Below are 21,944 nucleotides of genomic sequence, written 5' to 3' on the forward strand. Positions count from 1 at the left end.
GTGCGGGCTGCCCGGCGTGTTGTGTGGAGGGCCCCGCGCAGGCGTCAGACCGTCACCACCACGGCCACGCTGCGGGATTTAGGCGATTCAAGAACGCGGGGAGCGCACGGTGTGGGTTGGAAAGACGACTTCGGGAGAGCGGAGCCCGATACAACTGTGCGACATTAGCTGGAGTAGAACTTGGGACAACTTTCGTGTAAACAACAACAGCAGCAACAACAACCAGCCAACCCCGCCGCGTTGCCGATAGAAGGCGAACCCGGTAGCGAGCTGCGGCCGTGGTGAGTACTGGAAGCCATCGATCGCCTCGTCACATCGTGCCGGGAAACGCAGCAATGGATGTTCAACTTCGCTGCCCTGGGCAGCAGCAGCAGTCTGGGGACAACCCGGACCTGGGTTTGGGTCGCGATCTCCAAGTCGCGGAAGTTTTAAACCGCGGCGCAGATTTCTTACAAGTCGCCCGCCACTGTGTGTGGTGTAAGCACTGTACGTGTTGAACTTCTTTCGTGCCCTACGTAGCCCAGCCGTGTGGCTATTCGGAGGTGATTGGTGTGGGCAGGGCAAGGACGGCAAACCGAGAGAAGAGGCTTCATTCTTCATTCTTCCCGGCTGTATCAATGTACAGGCTGGTGGTCCAGATGTTTTGTGACCCCCCCCCCCCATGAATTGACCACTAACATTTTGTCCCCCCTCCTCCCCACCCTCATTGTACATTCACTTGTGTTGTTATATAAACCTTACTTTTTAAAAATAATAACTCGAGTTTTAGAGAATTAAATGGGAGTTACAAGAGATCTGGACCAGCCTTTTACGGGTGCACTTTGTGTGGGTAGATGTCCATGGTGGAAGGTTCAGCTACAGTGGCATCTTGCAAGACATTTCAGGGCTGTACCTTTGCTTTCTTTTACTGGGATGTCCTGAATTTACGTTAAACTTAAGAGAGACATCTAATTGGAGAATACTGTACATCATTCATGCTATGAAACCTGGGGACGTATACATAATTAATATACTGTATTAATATAGCAGCATCTAGATGATATGTGATAGAGACTTCCATAAACGACATTAATAATATTGTAGTCCTTGGTTTAATATTGGCAATCATTCTCGTAAGAGTTTAATACTTGATACTTTTTAAGACTGGTTTACTGACAATAGTCACAGCCCTTTCTCAATTCGCTGCTGGATGAAGGTCTGTCTGTGTCGTGCCAGACGGGGGGTTTGTTTGACCATATTTCACCACCTCGTTGATCAGTGAAGGTTGAAGTGATTGGGATTCCAGTCACCACTTAGTTTGGCTCTGGATAAACATTAAAGAGGGTTCAAAGTGCAATGCACGACCCATTCTGCCACGACTTTACCAAAGTTATACGTACTGTATTTTATTTAACTGAATTCCAACATTTTGTCAAAAAGTCGAAATTCAATAGATATTCTAGTTGTGCTCATAGACTGGCACTAAACGGGAGAAGAGTGTCAGAAACCTTGCAGTCACCATCGGTGTGACCCTCATTCTCTTCCCACGTTTCTCAACTATGAAGAAACAATCTTAATTTAGGAGCTTTCGTGACTGCAGGAATTATTCTTTGGTTCTTTTCGGTTAAGTCACGTCTAAAAATAAAATAATAAATTAAAATAACATATTACGACGTTTCGATTGCAACACAAGCAATCATCATCAGGCATAAAAGAAATAGCAGCAAAAATCTAACTAGAAAACTATAGACAGACATACAAGCAGACAGACATCACAACGGCACACAGAGAGAGGACACATATCGGCACAAAGAGAGTGGTCGTTTCTGTGACGGTCCCTTAAATATAGAGAGGGGGGGCGGGGACGGAGAGAGGGAGGGGGCAGAGAGAATTAGCATATCAATGAGTGTACGGCAACGTACTGCTGTTGCAAGTAAGATGACAATGTGGAACGGGCACGCAAGCTTGAAAATTAGGAGACAGACACACGAAAATTAAATAACCTAACCGTCACAGAAACGACCCCTCTCTCTGTGCCGATTTGTGTCCTCTCTCTGTGTGCCGTTGTGATGTCTGTCTGCTTGTGTGTCTGTCTATAGTTTTCTAGTTAGATTTTTGCTGCTATTTCTTTTATGCCTGATGATGATTGCTTGTGTTGCAATCGAAACGTCGTAATATGTTATTTTAATTTATTATTTTATTTTTAGACGTGACTTAACCGAAAAGAACCAAAGTATGAAGAAACAGTTTAGCACGTAGGCTTTCGCGACCAAGATCTAAAATACTGTTTTTTTGGGTTAGATCGCGTAAATATATAAATGTGTCGTTAAACCCGCCACCACCCGACACAGCCAACTAGTAAGGGTTGTCACGTAAACAGAACGTGGCCAATTCGTCACGAGTACAGCACACCGGTGTGTTGGAGAGCCAAGCCACAACATTTACAATCTGAGTTCGACGTTTCGCCAGTAATTACAACTTGCTTCATCAGGCAACAGCCAAATCTGGCACTCCAACACACCGGTGTGCTGTACTAGTGACGAATTGGCACGTTCTGTTCACGTGACAACCCTTACTAATTGGCTGTGTCGGGTGGTGGCGGGTTTAACGACACATTTATTTACGCGATCTAACCCAAATAACCTCTATTATGTATGAAGAACCTCCTACCGCCACCAGGGCTGCATTATCTAATCGGGCCTACGAAAACTAAAGGGCTTGTGAAAAAAATGTTGACTGTGTTTTTCTGTTTGTATGATAAATCTTGAAGCTTCAACGAAACTAAAGCAATATGGCACTTACCATGCGGTCGTCCTGTCAGAACATTGAATTTGTGATCGATGAAAATGAGCAGCATCCTTTTAAAGCTGCGTCATCCGATATAATAATCCTAGTAAAAAATATTTGAGGTAATTTTCGCTTAGATTTTGAGGCTTGCCTTGTTTTTCTCTCTCAATCATTTTAAATTAATTCTGCTTAGCTGCGGCACACAGCGCGCGCGCCCATCGAATGAGGACACAGACTAAATAATGAACGTAACGGTAACGACATCTGTCCAGCAGATGAAAAAGCGAGTAACAGCAGTACCAACTGGAGAAAGTTATCATCGAAGGCCTGCAAACAGAAGTGCCTCGGGCCTACAAGAACCTTAATCCAGGCCTGACCTTCACCTATGCCGAGACCTTTATCCATGCGTTCATCACAGCTTTACTTGACTACTGCAACTGTCTTCTTCCCACCTATGGCATCCCCAGATTCCTCATCTCCAAACTCCAAGTAATCTTGAATGCCCACCGTCAAGACTTTCTCACCCACACCTGTAAATGAGACCCGCATCATCGCAATCCTCAAATCCCTCCATTCGCGAGAAATTCAGTCCACTATCAACGACAAGATCGTTCTCACTGGTTTCATGATCCTACATGAAATCTTACCCAAACAACCTCTCCCCTCGTCGCCTCGCTCTATTCCCCTTCATGGTTTTCTCTGCTACTCCACCAGAGCCCGTGGGCCTCAGCTCCAGCAACCAAGGCCTTCTGTAAAAACCTTCCGTCAACCTTCCCTCAATGAGAGGTCACTCCTCTGCTGCTGCCCCCAAATGTCTTTAATTCCCCTGCTTTGGCCGTCTGCATTACTGAGACCCTATCCATGTTCCAGTCCAGGCTCCTGACTTTTCTCTTGTGCCATTGACTGCCTCTGTGTCTATCAGGTGTCCTCATTCGCACATGTACCATAACATTGTCTCAAATCGCTCTCTGGTCTGTAACATTCTACCACGTTTTTTTTGTCTAGCTATAAGGATGTAGCTAAAAATATATGTACTATGTGTTGAACTCCTTTCGCACCGTACGTAGCCAACCATGCTAATCGGAGGTGCGATGACGCATGTCAGATTCAAACAACAACAGTCGTAAAAACTTATACCACTTCCTGCGAAGTTGCGAGCTCATGTGATGCATGACAGCTCAGCAATGTTTAAAGTTCCCTGCCAAACCAAACGCCTGTAAGTGATGCCACTGCGAGCCGTGGTGTAGTGCAATTGTGACTGTGAACTGCAGTGTTTTATAGCCTGTGCTTCTTGTAAGTTTCCAGTGGAGTTCTCCACACAAGGGCAGGTCCATGGCTCAAGCTCCCTCCATCCACCACGACCACTCCACATCCTCTCCTCACAAGCAACATGCTCAGCAGCAGACCAGAGTTATTGAGTCGTTACTCAAGTGGAGCGATATGCACTGGAGCTGTGCACTTTTAAATCGAGATTGAAACCTCATTTCTTTAGAACAGCTTTTCGTGTTTCGTTTGCTGTCCTTCCCCGACACCTCTGATTAGTACGGTTGGCAAGGTACGGCGCGAAAGAAGTTCAACATACATACATATATACTGCGTATGGTGCGAAAGAAGTTAAACATACGTACAAGTGTAAGTGTATAGTTGTGTTCTAGATTTGAAGTTTTCGTGACTGCAAGGATCCATACTCTTTGGTTCTTTCGGTAAAGTCACGTAGGTAAAAAAAAAAATTAAATCACGACGTTTCGGACGCAACACAAGCAGCCGTCATCAGGTGGGACAACCACAGCAAGAAACATTTTTTTCTGTGGCATCCCCAGATGGCATCCCCGGATGCCATAGAAACTACTTCACCAAATGTTTCTTGCTGCGGTTGTCCCACCTGATGACGGACGCTTGTGTTGCGTCCGAAACGTCGTGATTTAATTATTTTTTTTATTTTTACCTACGTGACTTTACCGAAAGAACCAAAGAGTATGTATAGTTGTGGCTTAACAATGGGGTTTGCGTGCTTTCCTGTTGCCTCCCTCATCTCGTGCACGTTGTACAATTACTCCTTGTATAAGGTGGCGCATACACCGTATTGAATTCCAATTTCATATACACAGCGCTTGCCCGCACTGCCGAGGTGTGCTGGGATGGCTGAAAGTTCTCCAATTTGAACAGGTACGAATGTCTAAATATTCGTTGTGTACACAGGTGCTGTCGTGTACCAGTGGTTAGTGCATCGGACCTGCAATCCAGAGGTTGCCGGTTCAATTCGATCTCCCGGCGCGGCAACTGGAACATTGGTGCGAGATTATTAAATCCCCCCCCTCCCCCCACGCGCCTTTGACACCCAGCAGGATAGTATTCCCTCGTTATCCACGACTGCATCGAGAGAGAGAGAGGAAGAAAGTGACGAGATAAAGTGATAAGAGAGAACGTGATGCGAGAAAGTGTTGAGATCAAGTGGTAAGATCAAGTGATGAGATTAAGTCATGAGAGATAATGTGATGCCAAAATGTAATGAGAGATAAAGCGATGAAAGAAATAACGTCTCGAAGCTTTAGAAGCATCTTTAGACGTTGCGCGTACAATATTCGCAGGCCGATATCATTGTCAGCAAAGTTTGCTGTTCACAAGCATCTCCATAACGAGGCAGCACGAAACATGGCTACACCACTGTCGATCGGCAGGTCGCGTATGATGGGGTGACGTGTGGGTGTACTGTCCCCTCTTCTAAGACGTCTGGCCAGCGTGGAAGAGTAGGCCAAATACCCTCGAGAGGGGCTCTCTATAGTGGGGAGGCTTCTAAGCCAGCATGAGAAAGCTAATAGGGCTCAGGAAAGATATGGCATCTGCATATTTGTATTCGTGAAAAAAACCTCGAGTGCATTCACTCTCGTTACGAAGCTTGTATGTTTGTATGGTTATTATTCGGGGTGTAACAATGCCTCGATTACTTGATTAATATTGATTCCCAAGTTCACCATTTATGCACTGAATCATGATTGTAGGAATGTGTGTTTTCCATGTATGCACGTATGTTGCATGTTAAACATTTACACGACCATTGCAGCCGGTCGCTGCATTCGCTGCATGTTAATATAAGCAGAGTCACCGATTCCTGAATATCAAAACCTTGAATCGCAATAATAGCATGGGGCAAGGGTGTAATAAATACACCTCTAAGCCATTGCATGGATTCTGAGTCTTCAGGTGGTTAATATTGAGGCACGTAAAGACTGGTATTAAATTTACATCAGCTCAGCTTTACCATGAACGAGGGACTAAAGGATGTATTGGCGTTGTTTTGTCTAATAAGCACAATTCACAGGCGTTAGCCTCAAGGCACAATTAATATATACACCATAAAGGCGTGCAATATCTGAAACGGATTAAATAATTTAAGAGAAAATGTATGCATCTTTGAAAACACAAATGCTCCAACATTTGGATCCTTTGGCAACCATGGCAATGCAACTCAACCATCGCGGTGCAGCTGACAAGCATCACGATGATGATGGGTGTGTTCTCGCCACTCACACATTAGATTAATATGACAGTATTTACATTCATGCTATACATGCAATGTATCTTATTGCTCGATTGACATACGTTATTAATCACAGGCGAAACAAATACTCTTGAACGGTCGTGTTTCAATCAAAAGGTATCTAAAGCATTCACGATAAACATCGTTTGTGTGTTTGTTGAACTTTTTTCGCACCGTACGTAGCCAACTGTGCCGAACGGATTAAAATGCATTCTCAGACGCAGGATACGTGCACGAAATGGTGTGAGAAAGGATCTATTTGTTTCCGGTTTATGCAAAATTTGAAACATTTATTCCTGTTAACGAGACAGAAACAAACCACTGTAGTCACACAGAACAGGTGAGAAAAGACGGTGCACGTTGGACAGCACAGACAGGACGATACAGCCAGGGCAGAGTAGACGGAGGATGAGGCAATGCAGATGAGAAAGGCGGTCGAGACGAGACGGATGGTGAAGTAAGGACACAAAAATCGTGAACTCTTGACTCGGATTGTGACAACAGTTCACGGCAATTCATCGAATCGCTTGAGATAAGGGGTGAATTGTTCAGCATTTTAGTACAGTTGTACATTGAACGCATGCATGTTTTGGAGTGGATTGTAATGAATAGAGTGGGTATGTGTCGGAGTGACAGAGAGAGAATGATGCTCATAATTGCCGTGTAACGATCTCCCCGCCCCCGCTTCCAATAATTTGATGATTTTCCAGTGAAAAATATCAAAGTTAGAGGCAACAATTCGATCTGAGAAGAATATTTAGTCTCGGGCTGTCTCATTTCCATTGTCTGGCTGTCATACACTAGAGCATCCTATTTTTCTAATTCCATTAGCCTCAAGGTAACGATTGCATACAATTTGCATGAATCGTGAATAATGTATTAATGGACGATTCGTTAGCGTGATCCAAATATTACTACAGCATGCCTAGTGAGCTGGCATTGAGTGAGAAGGGTACTGTCGAGTTGTCTCTGTGTGTGTGCAGGCGTCGTGGTTAGCACATTGCGCTACAAACCCGGCGACCCGATCATTGGTGACGAATAATATGAACCGGTCCTGGGTCTCCCTTAGGTTGACTCAGTGGCGAATTAGATCCCAGTACTGTGTGCAAACATCGACACTGGGGACACACATGCAGCTGAGCATGGTGCTGGCCATCTTCTCCCTCGTGTGCCATGCCGGCTATAATAGGAGCTCGCTAACAGCACTTGCCCCAACATCATCTTAATGCTATACTGGGGTCTTTGCCTTGGTGTGTGTGTGTGTGCAGACACGTGGGTGGCGCTATGCTGCCCTCATGGGCCCGGGTCATCACAGTGGAGCCGCTGCTCTTCCTCTACATGACCGCCCTCTTCATCCAGGCCCCCGCCACACAGCAGATCATCCTGCAAAAGGCACGTATTGCATTTCTCATGCAAAGGGCTTGCAGGTTCCATGCCGTTCACTTCCACGAAATTGCAGGGGTGCGCCTTTACCTTTCGCACACGCGTGCAGAGTAGCTGCTGCTGCTGCTGCTGCTGGTAACGCAGCAGCCGCAATGCATGATTATACACACAGGTAAGCCCTGGAGGGGCTGGCATGACTCACACTGTCTGACCCTGTCAGCAGTAAAGCCCCGCTGTGGATACGCACGCAATCAGGGAATGTGAGCTCACAGTTAGCCTGCAAGTGTGTGTGTGTGTGTGTGAGCGGAACCATGGGATAACTGTAATTTAATAAAGACCCATAATTAATTTTGGTTGTTACAGTGGGTTGCTATTGTGGGAAATCGTGCTTTTATAGGCAACTTCCACGTGGGGATTCCTGTGCGAATAACAGAGCAAACGTGTATTCTGCATGTTGTATATGAATGCGTATTCATTAATTTAGAATATGCACAGCTCATGTAATATTAGCGTTAATAATTTACAGCCAAGATAAAGACCTGCCACTGGCATCAGCCGTGACCGGGAATTGAACTTTAATAACTTGGCTCATAGAAAAATTGCATTAAAAAGCACTGTTCTGTGCCACTGCAATTGGATTCTTTTGAAATGCATTTCTTTAGTTGACATAACCTGCTGGTAGCAGCATTCATTACAATGCGTGTGCGGTTAAGTGTGTGCACCAAACGAATCGGATTGGATTAAAAAGCAGAGGCCTGAATTAAAGGGAATCCGTGTGTTTGCTCCTGGAGAGTTCACTGGGTGATTTCATCTGGATGGAATATTCTGGTTCAGTGGTCGAATGCAGTAATGTGTGAAAAATATATCATGTATATTTTAAGATGCCCTAGCGTAGTTATATATATATAAAGGTTTAATGCAACTTATATATTTTTTATTGTCATGAAAAGTTAGCATCCTTTTATAAAATGTATACCTTATAATTACATTTTCAATCATGAAATGGAACTGCTTATTTATTTTGCTTCATACGAGTTTGATGAAAATATAAACAGGGTTTCCAATTGAAGTATAAGAAATGACTCCACTTTCACACTGAAACAAAATATTTTTAATATGTAGAACATCCTAAAGGTATTCATTTGGAAGAATCTAAGGTTGAACTATTATTCCAACCTTGTACTCTTTTCAGAGGTTTTTTGTTATCCTTCGAATTGATTGGTCAAAATTATACTTGAATAGAGAACACATTTTCCAGCAAGATAAAAGCTACAGCAATTGCCAACTCGGTAACATAGATCACCAAAAAGTCACAATCAATTCATACCCAATAAAGGTTACCAAGTCACCCAGAATTAACCCGATCTCGTCAGATATTGGAAACTAAGCTGGGTTGAGTCTGGATAATGCCCTGATGGGCGACCATAAAACAGCTGTTGTAGGGTAGTGCAGGACTACATTGTTAGCAGTGCATAAAAATACATTATTGTACTGTACTTCAATTCGCCCACCGTCATAACCAGCACTGACCAACTCAGCGACGTATGGTCACACACTGCCTACGACACGCACGGCGGGTTTACAAAGAATGGCCGTACTTGCAATTGCGGTTAGTGTTGTCATTCTGGAGCCACGTGTGATGACACTGTCAGCACTAATGGCCGCTGCCTTAATTCTATTGTCGGCACGTTCATCACCGTGATGTCACGCGTGCCCCGGCAGGTGTGTTGGGAGACGTACGGCACGACGGAGGCATGCGTGTCGCCGCTGGAGGGTGACCGGGCCAGGGTGGTGCAGACGCGCGCCTCCACGCTCTTCCTGCTGCTGTCGCTCGCCACCAACATCCCGGCCATGATTACCGCCTCGCTGCTCGGGACCTGGTCGGATCGCTCTCCGTGCATGAGACGCCTCGCGATGGCCCTGCCGTGCTTCGGGGCCGCGATGGCCTCCGCCTTGTTGATGTTGGTGTCCTCCTCCCCCGAGCTGTCCGTCTACTGGACGTTGGCCGCCGCCTGCATCTCCTCCACCTTGGGGGGTTATGTCACCATTTTGCTAAGGTACGCTGCGCACGCATCCCACTTTTGGGGACGTAAGTACGATTTGAAATGCACGATCGTTGCATTTCAAATGGTACGTACACGTATGTTAAGAGACAGAAAAGAGGAACGTGTAAAGACATTTTTCAAAATGTTTATAAAAGTAGGAAGGGTAGATAGATGGGCCGGCGTGGACAGAAACACTCCCGCGTGTGTCGTCTGTGCACCCAGGCCAACAAGTTCCACAAACGATAACGACAGTGCACTCTTGAGACGATATATGGGTGAAGATAAAGAAGGTGGGAAACACGCTTGCTGCTGAAAGTATCGCCTTGGCGGGACGTTCAGAGATTGTGCGTTCTCATGCTTGACAGCTCGGTGAGGGTTGTCTGCAGTGGGCTCATAGCTCCAGAGAGGCACATGGTCGCCAGTTTGATGGTCCATGCTTGGCCACCGATGCCTGCACACAACAAAAACTCCATCATGGAAATGTGCGTTTCACTTCATTTGGTTTGGGCAAGACACGTCGCTGAAAGGGGATGATGTCCGATGGTCAAGAATAATGATGGAGTAGCAGCCAAGGAATGGGATGCATCTGAGAGGTGAACTGAGTTCGACTAGCATAGTCAAGTATGAACCACAAAACACCATGGCCAATATAGTGTAGGAGGCCTTCACTCAATAGTGGATTGACAAAGCGCCTTAAATTATGTATGTTGAATTTATTTCATACCATACATAGCCAACCGTGCTCATTGGAGGTGCTGAGTATATATACTTTATCAGCTTATCTATAAGTAGTGAACTCTGTAAATATGGTTGTGTTAACGTATTTGCAATACTTCCGCCCCTATAATTGGCACGGTTGGCTACGTACAGTGGGAAAGACGTTCAACAAGCATGCATACAATACTGCCACAATTTCTGTTAAGAGTGTATATTTTTTGTTAAGAGCCAGCCCAACATTCTGTTTGTACATCAAATGGATGTATGTAATATTTATTACCATGAAATATTCATTTGTAAAAAAAAAAATTGGAAGGTTACGTGTCTGATCCCTGTGGAATTTCAAGCCAGACGAACAATCGCAGGAGCATTTGGATCCTTGACAGCTTGTATCGTGGCCAGATCAGTGTGTGTTGCCCCCTCTGGGAATATCCGGCACCATGGACAGCTCACTCGCTCCGTCAGATTTGTGATTTAATACGCATTCAACAAAACGCTCTATTGGATAGTGAAGCCATCAAATAGACTACACGTTTGAATATGTTTTATTGTCGTGGTAATAATTATTTAACAACACACACACACAGTGCGGTGCATTACATTTACAGAAGCTTATTCAAACCACCAGCTGAAAGGAAACTGAATGTGTGGACATTTTTTGTTGTTGAGACCACTGGTCTCACACAGTTGAGAAATAAGGCTTTTTTGCATGCAATGCTGGACACCCTTGTGTGTTAGTAAATAAATAAAAATTCATTCTATTTTTCTGTCGTGATGGCATTTATTGTCATTTACACATTTGATATTTTTAAAATACAGATTGTTATCACCCCTATGTATGTCCTCTGCTGGATGAAGGTGTCTCCATTTGTTGTTGGTCGTAGGGCTTGTTTGATTATACTTCACCACGCTGGTCAGTGCGATTTGGGGAAGGGGGTGCACAGGACTTTGTATCACTTGCCACTGATGTTAGCCGTAACTGGAAATTGAACTCGGGTGGCTGGGTTCATAGAGCAGTGCGCTAACCGCTGAGCCACCACTCCACCCTTTTTTTAGGTTGTACTGCCAGAATATACACGAAGCTCATGGTCCACCCTAAGCCGCATCCACTGCAAAAACCATTGCAGATGCGGATAGCTGATGCACAAATGGAAAATTAAAAACTCTGCAGTGTGCGACTGTGGTCATCCAGAACAGACCGTACAGCGCAAAACGACGCAATGCCCCGTCCACAAACAAGAAGGAGACATCGCGGCGTTACAGGACTCCGCTGCTGCTGCTGAAGTCGTGATTTGGCTTGACCACCTGAATGTGAAATTGTAGTTGTTGCTCTGCGTCTACATCAGCCGTACGAAAGAAGAAAAATCTAAATATAAACTGTGCAATTTAACTATATAACTGATTGAATTAGTTAATTTCGTTTTTATATTGTTAGCATTCTGCAATATTCTCAGGTAGGTATTCCATGCAAGAAACACGTTATATCCCTGAAATGAAGCAATAAGTTGACTTGTTTATCATTTATTCATTGCACGAGAGCAGCAGCCTCTGGCAAACGCATTTTGCTGCTTCACCAACGTTACATACGTTCACAAAATTAAACTTTAATCACCATATATTTTTTTGGGAAGGAAAGGAAATAATTCACGTTTCAGCCGACTGGGCTTCATGGCAAAGCGCGCCTGTGCAAATCGAGTGTTCGTGTGTATACACTCTTATGAGATTTATAGGGAGAATAAAAACGCAGTTTGCTACGTTTTGACGCGCAATGAGAATAATGTTCAGATCCTGGTCAGGTCTGTATTTCCGACATGGTCAGTGAAATAATTACCACTCTGTCGGGACATTAAGTAGTCCTGCTATCGAGTCTGTAATCCTACCGTGGTAAAAACTAATTTTCACCGCTAGCTCAAGGCCATCGACAGAGATGAGCAGGGAGACACAATGAGGTTGGCTTCATGCCTCTAAAATATTTGCCACATACACTGGACAGGTTCGTAGATGTCAGCCTCAAATCCTCCGGCTGGCTGTGGGCACAGCTCTTCCCTTAGCCCAGAATCCATCATGGCCTAGCGTGACATTCAGTACTTGACAGCAGGTTCACTATAACTTTGACGTCTATTAATTACATTTCACAACATCTTACTCTGTTATGTTGCATTGTTTTTTCAGTATTGTCTGCCGTATTTCCTAAATATTTGGCAATTTGTTCTCTGTATTAAATGTGTATTTATGGAAACTCTGTTAAAGTCCTACCCAGCTTTATTTTTACCCTTACACTGAAATCAGAGGGTGATATAAAGGACAGCATAATTCTTAATGAGGCTATGGCAAAATGTTACCCACAGCTTTGCGCCTTTGCGAGTGCATGTGCATTCTGTGTAAAAATCACCCCTTTGGACTTCAATACCGTTTATTGTACGAGACAACTTTCGTGTCTGATTGCGTAATATGTAGGGTTGCCACCTCTCCTGGTTTTCCTGGGATCATTATTTTTTCGAGGCAGCTGCTGTCCCGGGAAAGCTATACATTTCCCAGGGAACAGTAAAAGTCCTGGGTTTTGTCAGCAGTGTCGTCATAATAATAATTATACTCCACTCAAGACACCGCTTTCAAATGGACTTCTCCCCCTCCTCCGGTATTGTGAGATTATTACCACAGTATGTCCCGGATGTTTTCTACCTCCCGAGGTGGCAACCCGAGTCACGCGCTTCTTTTGCTCGCTCGCCGGCACGCAGCGTGATGAGTTACCTGGCCACGGTGACGTCGCCTGACGAACGCCCGTGCCGCATGGGCGTGCTCGAGGCCATGATCTTCATGGGCGGCACGGTGGGGGGGCTGGTGGAGGGGGCCGCGGTCGCCCACATGGGGTTCCTCGGCGCCTTCTCCATCCAGCTCGCGTGCAACCTGCTGGCGACGCTCTACGCGCTGCTGTGCATCTCATCGCCCGCCCAGCAGCGCAGCAGCAGCGAGGACGAGCGCCAGCCCATCTGCTCCGAGGAGGTGCGAGCAGCTAGCGCCGGGGTTTATTCAGGCGAGCCTGACTCTGTCCTATGATGATCGCACAGCAACATCGCCCCCTATCGCGACACCACTGCAGACCATACCGCACGCGTCTTTTAAAACGTGCCTCTTCCTTCGCGAGAACCCTGCAGCCATAGGAACGGCGCCAATAGTGCACTCGCGATGTACGCGTTCCGCTGTGTCGTGAAGCAGCCTCACGCTTGCGACGTTGGTTTTTTTGTGTGTAACCTCGCCTTGCAGTCGGAGGACACGGGCGTGCGCGCGACTTTGCCGCCCATGAGCTGCCTGGATGGGTTGACCACCTGGAAGGTGGTCTTCCGCAAGCGGGGCGAGCGTGGCAGACTCGTCATGTTGCTGCTGCTCGCAGTGAGCCTCCTCAACATGGCCTGCATTGTCGGTGCGTCTCGAAGCGCCCTCCTTCTCCTAACGCGAAAGCACTTGCCTTCCGTTGTGCCCCCACACGTGTATCCGCACCTTCGATTAGCACGGTTGGCTACGTACGGTGCGAAAGAAGTTCAACGCACATACAAAGGGGATGCCTAAATCCAGCAGTGGGTATATCATGGTTGATGATGATGAAGAAGCTACGGTTATCCAGCTGACTGCAACAACATGATATGTCATTTGAATCACACTTTGTCGTAACACGTAAAAGGATAATCAGCCCGCTCTGAAAACTACGTAGTTGCAGATTGTAATAATCTACATCAACTTTGTAAGAGGAATCTTGTCATTGCTCAGGACTGTACGTGAGTACTTCAGAACTATGCACCTCATAAAGCAGTGCTGTTGCGCATGTGCGTGTGTGCGTGTGTCAGAGTGGTTTGTTGCAGTGGGGAGCATTGGTGTCACGGTTAGCGCGCTGCGCTGCGAACCTAGTGACCCGAGTTCAATTCCTGCTCACGGCCAACACCAGTGACGCTTATCTTAACTGGTCTTGGGCCTCCTCTAGGTCGACTCAGCCTCAAACGAGAACTTGGTGCGATGGGGAGATAAAGGCGGCCGGGCGTGGTGCTGGCCACCCATCCCCCTCGTATGCCGTACCGGACTTCATAGGTGCTCGCTAACAGCATTTGCCCCAACAGTCTGCTCAGGCTATGTGGGAGATTTTTGTCTTTGTGGTTTGTTACAGGCGACTCGCAGATCCTCGTGATGTTCCTGCAGTACCCACCACTGCACTTCACTAACGAGCAATACGGCTACTTCATCGGGGGCAGGACATTCCTGGTGGTAAGTTGGGGCGTGCGTTCCAATTGGGCTATTCCAGCAGTGGCATGCAAACAAATGAAAACAGTCCTCTGGAATATGGCTTTTACCACACTTGCCACAGACCAAACCTGGACATTCAGCCAGCTTATGCCTATCAAAACCATACCACCAGATCTCGGTTCAAATCCATTCCTGCCACCCGAACACAGATGCCAATACCCAGACCGTCCAGGTCAAACCCGGACGATCAATCTTAGACAGGTGGCAACTCTTATCTGGAATTCCCCCAGCCAGCAGTAATTCGTGTCATGTCAAGTTTGGCTCCTGAACATGGCACTACAGAACTACTTTTGGAGTCGCCTCAACATGCCACTCACATTGTGTTCCTTCATGCTCTATAAAGAATGGTGTCGGTTCAAAACAGGAATACATTTTAAGCCTGAAAGCAGGGGCAAAGCTTAAGTAATAAAAACGCACACGTACAGTTTATTGTGCTGTCACTGATAAATGGGATTTTACTTGCTCTGCTTGTAAATGTGATCTGATGCCATGGAGGTGAACACAGGATCGCTGTGGTACCTGCTTATCACATGTTCACTCAGTCACTGACTCAACTTTTAAAATATTCTTTCTCCCCATAAAAGAGTATGAAGATGCTTTCGTCAAATGAGCATTTTCACTTTGTCATCTCACCCCCAGTCCCCCTCTGCCCTGCACCGTTGACATCTCCACGGCCCTTGTCATTGCATCCTCTTCGTCTCTTCTCTCCACGTGGCAAAATAATCAAAGTCTCACCTCCCTGACCTTCTAAAGCATTGCATCCGTATTAAACACAGCATATATCTTTACTTGTGGAAAGTGGCATTGATCAGCATTCACGTAGGAGGAGAGGGAGATCGTTACATCTTTACCGACTGCACTGTCACCTATGCTGTGTGCCTGCCTCGACAGGCACTAAGTGATCTACATTATAAAATTGGGTTTTACCCTTTCTGACAATAAAACAGGTGTTAAAATGTTAAAACACCAAAGTGAAACCTTTTGCAAGGAATCATGTCTGCATTAACCACATAATACTTGTGTAGAACATGCAACAACAAACATGCTCTGGTAGTATATGATGCATTGTCTTTGAAACTGATTGGTCCACACCAGAGACAGCTTACATCATGAGACCTCAGAATAACTGGGGGTTCGATGCCTGTGTGCGTGTGTGTGGCGAGCAGGGTATGTGTCTACTGGTGCTCTTTCCGCTGTTGTTGAAGCTGGCTCGCGGCTTTTCTCTTGCCAAGGGGGCCATGCTGATCCGGGTCATATCATTTGGCCTCATGGCCTGTGCCTCCGTTCCCTGGATGGTCTTCCTCGGTGAGCCGCTGCTACGAAGAGACTGTGCCACTGCAGGCTAGACTCGGTCGTGAAAGGGGCGACCTCGTCGTCACCTTGCGAGATATGAATGGCGCAAGTGCCAAACGTACGAGTGATATGAGGCACGATTCACATAAACTGCTTTTGCTGCCATATTGGAGCGTAAAATAACGTGCGAGGAGACCTCGGATGCACTTGGAAAACATCGTGTGGATGCTCCCAGAAATTAATTTATTTTGGCTTGCTCTGAGTCAACTGTTCGCTGTGCATGAACCTTATGAGAAGCAATGAAATGGCAAATTAAGATTTTTACGAGCTCTCATTTTATAGTGAAACTTCACTCAGCTGTATTTAAGATGTGCAGAGGGACATAACAATGCAGAAAGTTACGAGTGCAATACCAATGAAGAGAAATGTAAGAAACGATTAAAGCCAAAATTGTTGCTGATATATTCTCTAACAACGTCGTACTTATTGTCCACACCCGTTGTACGTTTTTCCTTCCAGCGGCTGGGCTGGCCAGTGTATCAGGCATCCCTGGTGCCATGATACGGGCACAGACATCAAGGCTGGCCACCAGCTCCGAACAGGGTACGAGAGCTTTACAGTAATTGCTTATTATAATTATCCTTCCGTGTGTTGAGCGTTGAATAATTGCCAGTTGCATGGGGTCTACCATTAATCCATATTATTACATGATGCTTGTTTAGTCAGAAAGGCCTCACCGATTGTCAAGGCTTTGTTCAGGGTTCTCCTGCCAATTTTTTTAATCCGCGAGACTGACAATAGCTTATTGACAATGACAACTGTACTCGTCGGTGATCGCTGTCATGTTGGAACGATGACGATTACTTCCGACGATTCTCTTGGCGACGTTGATGGTGGTAACGACGGTGGTAACAACGGTGGTATCCGTGTCTCACTGTCGGCGGCGCGCCCAGGAGCTGTGTTCTCGGCGTTCGCGTCCCTGGAGACGGCGTTCATTCTCATCACCTCGTCCGTGCTGAGCGCGCTCTACCCGGCCACGCTGCCCTACTTCCCCGGCTTCTGCTTCATCCTGCTGGGAGGGCTCGGCGTCATCATGCTCATCCTCTTGCAGTGAGCCGCTCGACGGGCTCCTGCGCCTCACCCCCGTAGTTCTAGATTTGAAGCTTTCGTGACTGCAAGGATTCATACTCTTAGGTTTTTTCAGTAAAGTCACGTAGGTAAATAATACAAATAAATAATAAAAATAGAAATAAAATAATAAATCACGACTTTTCGGAGGCAACACAAGTCTCCATCATCAGGTGGGACCGTCACAGCTAAATTTACTGTATCAAGTGAGGAAAAATCTAAGAGACAAGCTCTTAAATACAAGGGGGAGGGGCTTATCTGAATGTGGTAGCCAGGGAATGGAATGGTGGGGGGGGGCTAAAAGGGAACAATTGGTGCACCTCAACTTGGGGTTACGGCCAGTGTTAGCTGACATCCAAAATACAAAAAAGCAGTACTGTTAAACAGCTAGGGATGTCAACACTGGGTAAAGTAGAATAGTACCTGTCAAATAAGATGGTACAAATGTGTAGTTAAATATTTTTTACATGGTTAATAACATATTTCCAATGATTACTCAGTTTGTACCCATCATCACGGTTGAAGTTATGTCTGTCTTTGTATATCTGGATGGCTTTGTGTACAAACCTTTGATGGTAGCCAGAAGGTTTGCAGAGCACCTTGGTCTCGGAAAAGACAATATCATGAGAGCCCACAGCGTTGTAGCAATGATCGGCAACGGCGGAAGACTCAATTTGCCGTGTTTCAGATCTGACTTGTGCTCGCGGACACGATCGGAGACATGATGTTTCGTTTCCCCAATGTAACATTTGCCACAGCTGCAACTCAATTTATAGACTCCAGGGTATTGCAAGTCAGGAATGACATCTTTTACAGATGGGATTTAACTACACATGGACCATCTTATTTGACATGTACTAGTCTACTTTTCCCAGTGTTGACATCCCCAGCGTTTAACAGTACTGCTATTTTGTATGTCAGCTAACATCGGCCGCAACCCCAAGTTGAGGTGCACTAATTGTTCCCTTTTAGCCCCCCCCACCGTTCCGTTCCCTGGCTACCACTTTCAGATAAGCCCCCCCTCCCCCTTAACTTGTATTTAAAAGCTTCTCTTAGATTTTTCCTCACTTGATACAGTAAATTTACCTGTGACGGTCCCACCTGATGATGGAGACTTGTGTTGCCTCCGAAACGTCGTGATTTATTATTTTATTTCTATTATTATTTTTATTTTTAACCTACGTGACTTACCAAAAAAACCTAAGCATATCACCTCCGTAGAGCTGAGATGTCCAGCCGTCGTGAAGTAAATGACCGACATGACGGCCGTCGGTTATGTTACTCGACGAATCAGAAAATACAAAAGCAGTATGAAAAGTCTCACCCATTCCCACATGCCGCTGGGCGGGAGGTGATGAACGGCAGTATATCTGCCCACGTGATGTTGACGTCAAATTACAGTGCGCTGGATTTTCTGTACCCTCATAGCTCGGTGTATGTGTTCACGATTCCACCTTGTGCCACCAGGTGGATCGACAAGGAGTCTCGCTTCTTGCCAGGAGCAGCAAACTCTTCGCCCAACCACGCCGTGCAGAGGAACGTTAACTGATCCTGCGCTGCTCCGTCGCGTCCAGGCGTGGCGATGGTGGCATCATTGGCGGGTTCTTCAGACCCCCCTGCTTGTGCCCAAGCTCGCCCTGTGCCACGACTATGTAACCCGCTCGTTGTCACTGCGTGCCAGCACGCTGCAATACAACGCCGAGGGACTTTGTACACAGGGCAATGTGCACATCAATGGGAATTAAAACTAAACTAGCCGCACGTGATTCGTAGCGATACCGTATCCGCTCAAGCATTGTAGTTAATATTCAGGTGCCTGACAGAAATTGCATTCACCAAAATGTGACCCCCCACCCACAAGGTTTGACACGAGGGCTGCTTGTAGGGCAAAAAAACCACCACAACACTTCAAACAACCGAGTTCTGTAATGAACACTTTATTGAGTTAAACCAAGTGCAGTACAAAGCACAAGACAAAATGGAAAAAAAAACACACAAATGCAGTACTACTTTGGAAAGACACATCAAAGCAAGCTATGGGATGCTGCATGATCACTATGGGTCCCAGAGTGGGATTTTACTTCTGAAGACTAATCTGTCATGTTGTACGTTAACGAGACAGGAGACTGTCAATTATTGGAAAATTGGGTTAGCAGGCACTTAATGATTCACCACACTTCTTCGTGGTTCAATAAACTACCTCGATTCAAGATCTGATTACACCGAATATTTTCTTCCCCATCCGTAAGATCTCATACCCCGATATCGGTTCATTTTGTTGTTGGTCCCATTAGGCTATTGGCAACAATCGCATACAATGCGCGTGTCAACCATAAGCTACGCACACGATTCGACGCGCGCAAGAATCTACTTCCATCGAATAATCGTGATGCAAGCCCGTGGATTTAACCACGAGCTCAATGACCATTTGTCCTCCGCTTTCCATGACCGGCACGTGGTCTGAGACACAGGCGCGTGAGTAGCGGTGGGGAGGGATGCAGGCTCACTTGACACGGTACAGGACCTTGCGCTGCACCCTGTGCTGCAGCTCTCCACGCCGAAGCATCAGGTGCAGCACCTTGTAGATGGCATGCTCCGGGTATTTCTGGTGAAAAAAGAAAAGCAGGACAAGTTCCCCCGCGATTGCGATTAATCTGGAAGCGCAGAATTACAGTCATCCCACTGAAACGGACATCCATTTTAAGTTACACTTAGAAGCAGCCGATTGAAGCAAAGACATTATCCAGATCCACACAACCCTACTCTGCATAGGTTATTTGAAAAATGCTGCGGAATATATTATTACGTTTTAATATTGTTACGGTCGACATTTGCACAATGTTTACATTGTATTTGACTGGAGAAGCCCTGGAAAAGTATCAGTGTTATTTATTGAAATAACGTGCAAGTAAATCACTGTTCGTATCTCGTAACGCGCTCGTGTTTGAAATACCGGCATTAGCTGATGTAGTGCCAACAAATAATGGAACTGTGCCTTTTTACTTTGCTGGTACAAAGCCAATTGTATCACGTGACTCGGAACACTAATATGGATCTTTAACACTTATTGAAAACACAAATAAATCGAGTTCACTTTTACAATGTCTAAGAAAAATTATTCTTACGCATTTACACAACATTTCACCATCAGCTACACGTACATCTTGGAACATTAAAGGCTCGCGACAACAAGTTGAGGTACAGCAGCCTGCGATTGAGCCAGCAAGATATTTCAACTTCACGAGTAAAAGACCAAGCACCTGCTTGAGGAAGTCCTGGACGATGCTGTGCTCCGACACCTGGGAGCCGATGGCGAAGCGGCGCTTCAGCTGCTTCTCGACGCGCGCCAGCAGCTCCTGGTCCTCCTGCGTTGTGAAGCCCTCCGCGCCTGCGCGGCGGACAAGCGAACACGTTACGCGTCGCCATTACGATGATAATTTATTGAGAAATAACGGGATGTTGAGAAGATCGGCGGGCGAAGAATAACTGAAGCGGGGAATGCTGCTGCTTAGAACAGCCCCATGACCAACGTGGTGTGGGGATGCCTCCATCCAGCAGTGGATTGACAACAATCACGCCGGAGATCACGCCGATCGCAGTGCGCGTGCTAACACGTGCGTCTTGAGCTGTGGCCAAGACATGGGGAGAGGGCGTGTGTAAGGATGCACGGTGTGCGTGGGGCGTGCGTGGGTGTGGGTGCGCGAGCAGACAAGCCCCACACGTACCGCTCAGGCTGCCGGACAGCGCCGCGTCCAGGGTGGACACCTGGAAGAGCCGCAGAGCCTCGTCCACGTGTGCCTCCGTGGCAAATGGCTGCAGCCGCATCTTGGCCTGAGACTCTGAGATGCGGACGATGGCCTCCAGCTGCCTGCGAGCGTCGGCGACGAGCACGGGGGGGGGGGGGGGGGGGGGGTGGCGATTAAAACGGGAGCGGCCGAACTTCCAGGACCCGACGGAGCTGCTCGCCGAAATCCATACGTGGCCGAGAGCCGCAAGACGCGCGCGACTTTACTCGGCGCAATCTCTGGCGTGGGGGTCATCACGCAGAGAGGTAATTTGGGGTGGTCACGTGGAATGGTTTCGCTCGAGCCAAATGAATTTAAAATATATTTGGGAGCGACCAAGGAGTACCCGTGTCTGACACCCATGTATCAAATAAAGTTGTATTGTTAATGATCTGCGTCTTTATCGGATGCAGATCATTAACTGCACTTGAGAACTTGGTTTAAATCACAGCCGGCTGAAACCGAGAATGAAACAAAGGATCCCAGCAGCAGAGATGGGCAGTCTCGAACTTATTAAATTCAATTGTAATTTAAACAATTTAATTACATTTGAAATTGACATCTGAATTACCTCCAAGTAACTAGTAATTTGTATTTAGATTACAGTTGGTGGATCACGCAAATGTTGTGAAACTCCCCGTGAGTGTCGAGGTGCCATACCGTAGCTCACCGGAGAAGACGAAATATCAAGCGGACCAACATTTCTATCTGTACGGGGATATTCTCCATGCGCTCCGGTTTTCCTCCCACGTAAATATAAACAACTCAAGATTTTCCGACACCTTAAAAATAAAAACTCAACGTAGCAGAACCCCCCTGAAAATGTGGCGTTCCTCGATAAATGACTAATTCTTCTTGGTTCTTTCGGTAAAGTCACGTAGAAGGGAAGTAATAAAATAATAAAAATAAAACATAATAAAACAATTCTCACGACGTTTCGGCCACAACGCAAGCAGCCGTCCTCAGGTGAAAACCAGGTCCGTCGAGGCGACAGAG

The 21,944-nt window shown here is 46.3% G+C and overlaps 2 protein-coding genes across 4 annotated transcripts in view; one reads left to right on the forward strand and one right to left on the reverse strand.

Annotated features, from left to right (window-relative positions):
- On the forward strand, positions 1 to 20,265 carry LOC133361333 (proton-coupled folate transporter-like). Of its 3 annotated transcripts, XM_061580274.1 has the most exons (11): positions 1 to 281; positions 4,966 to 5,057; positions 7,573 to 7,696; positions 9,410 to 9,744; positions 13,188 to 13,452; positions 13,714 to 13,870; positions 14,606 to 14,703; positions 15,909 to 16,047; positions 16,555 to 16,638; positions 16,989 to 17,145; positions 18,631 to 20,265. In XM_061580274.1, the coding sequence occupies exons 3-11, from the start codon at positions 7,589 to 7,591 to the stop codon at positions 18,710 to 18,712; spliced, it is 1,425 nt and encodes a 474-aa protein (XP_061436258.1). In that variant the 5' UTR covers positions 1 to 281; positions 4,966 to 5,057; positions 7,573 to 7,588; the 3' UTR covers positions 18,713 to 20,265. The 3 variants fall into 3 exon arrangements, with proteins under 3 accessions (XP_061436258.1, XP_061436252.1, XP_061436264.1); XM_061580268.1 differs by lacking the exon at positions 4,966 to 5,057; XM_061580280.1 differs by lacking the exons at positions 1 to 281; positions 4,966 to 5,057 and adding an exon at positions 4,910 to 4,932.
- The window catches only part of MCM5 (minichromosome maintenance complex component 5), a 14,227-nt gene continuing 11,367 nt past the window's right edge, over positions 19,085 to 21,944 (reverse strand). The window contains exons 14-16 of the mRNA XM_061580259.1: positions 20,889 to 21,031; positions 20,424 to 20,551; positions 19,085 to 19,768 (exon numbers count right to left, since the gene is read on the reverse strand). Coding sequence (XP_061436243.1) covers positions 19,667 to 19,768; positions 20,424 to 20,551; positions 20,889 to 21,031 — 373 coding nt within the window. The 3' untranslated portion in view covers positions 19,085 to 19,666. The remainder of the gene's footprint in view (positions 19,769 to 20,423; positions 20,552 to 20,888; positions 21,032 to 21,944) is intronic.

The sequence above is a fragment of the Lethenteron reissneri genome, chromosome 8, assembly GCF_015708825.2.
Source record: "Lethenteron reissneri isolate LAM-NWPU_2019-01 chromosome 8, ASM1570882v1, whole genome shotgun sequence".
NCBI lineage: Eukaryota > Metazoa > Chordata > Hyperoartia > Petromyzontiformes > Petromyzontidae > Lethenteron > Lethenteron reissneri.

Excerpts from the sequence above, each read along its gene's own strand:
- LOC133361333 (XM_061580274.1), top strand. The coding sequence starts at position 7,589 with ATGCTGCCCTCATGGGCCCGGGTCATCACAGTGGAGCCGCTGCTCTTC. Across the intron at positions 9,745-13,187 it reads TATGTCACCATTTTGCTAAG|CGTGATGAGTTACCTGGCCA; the intron begins GTACGCTGCGCA and ends GCCGGCACGCAG. Across the intron at positions 13,871-14,605 it reads CAACATGGCCTGCATTGTCG|GCGACTCGCAGATCCTCGTG; the intron begins GTGCGTCTCGAA and ends GGTTTGTTACAG.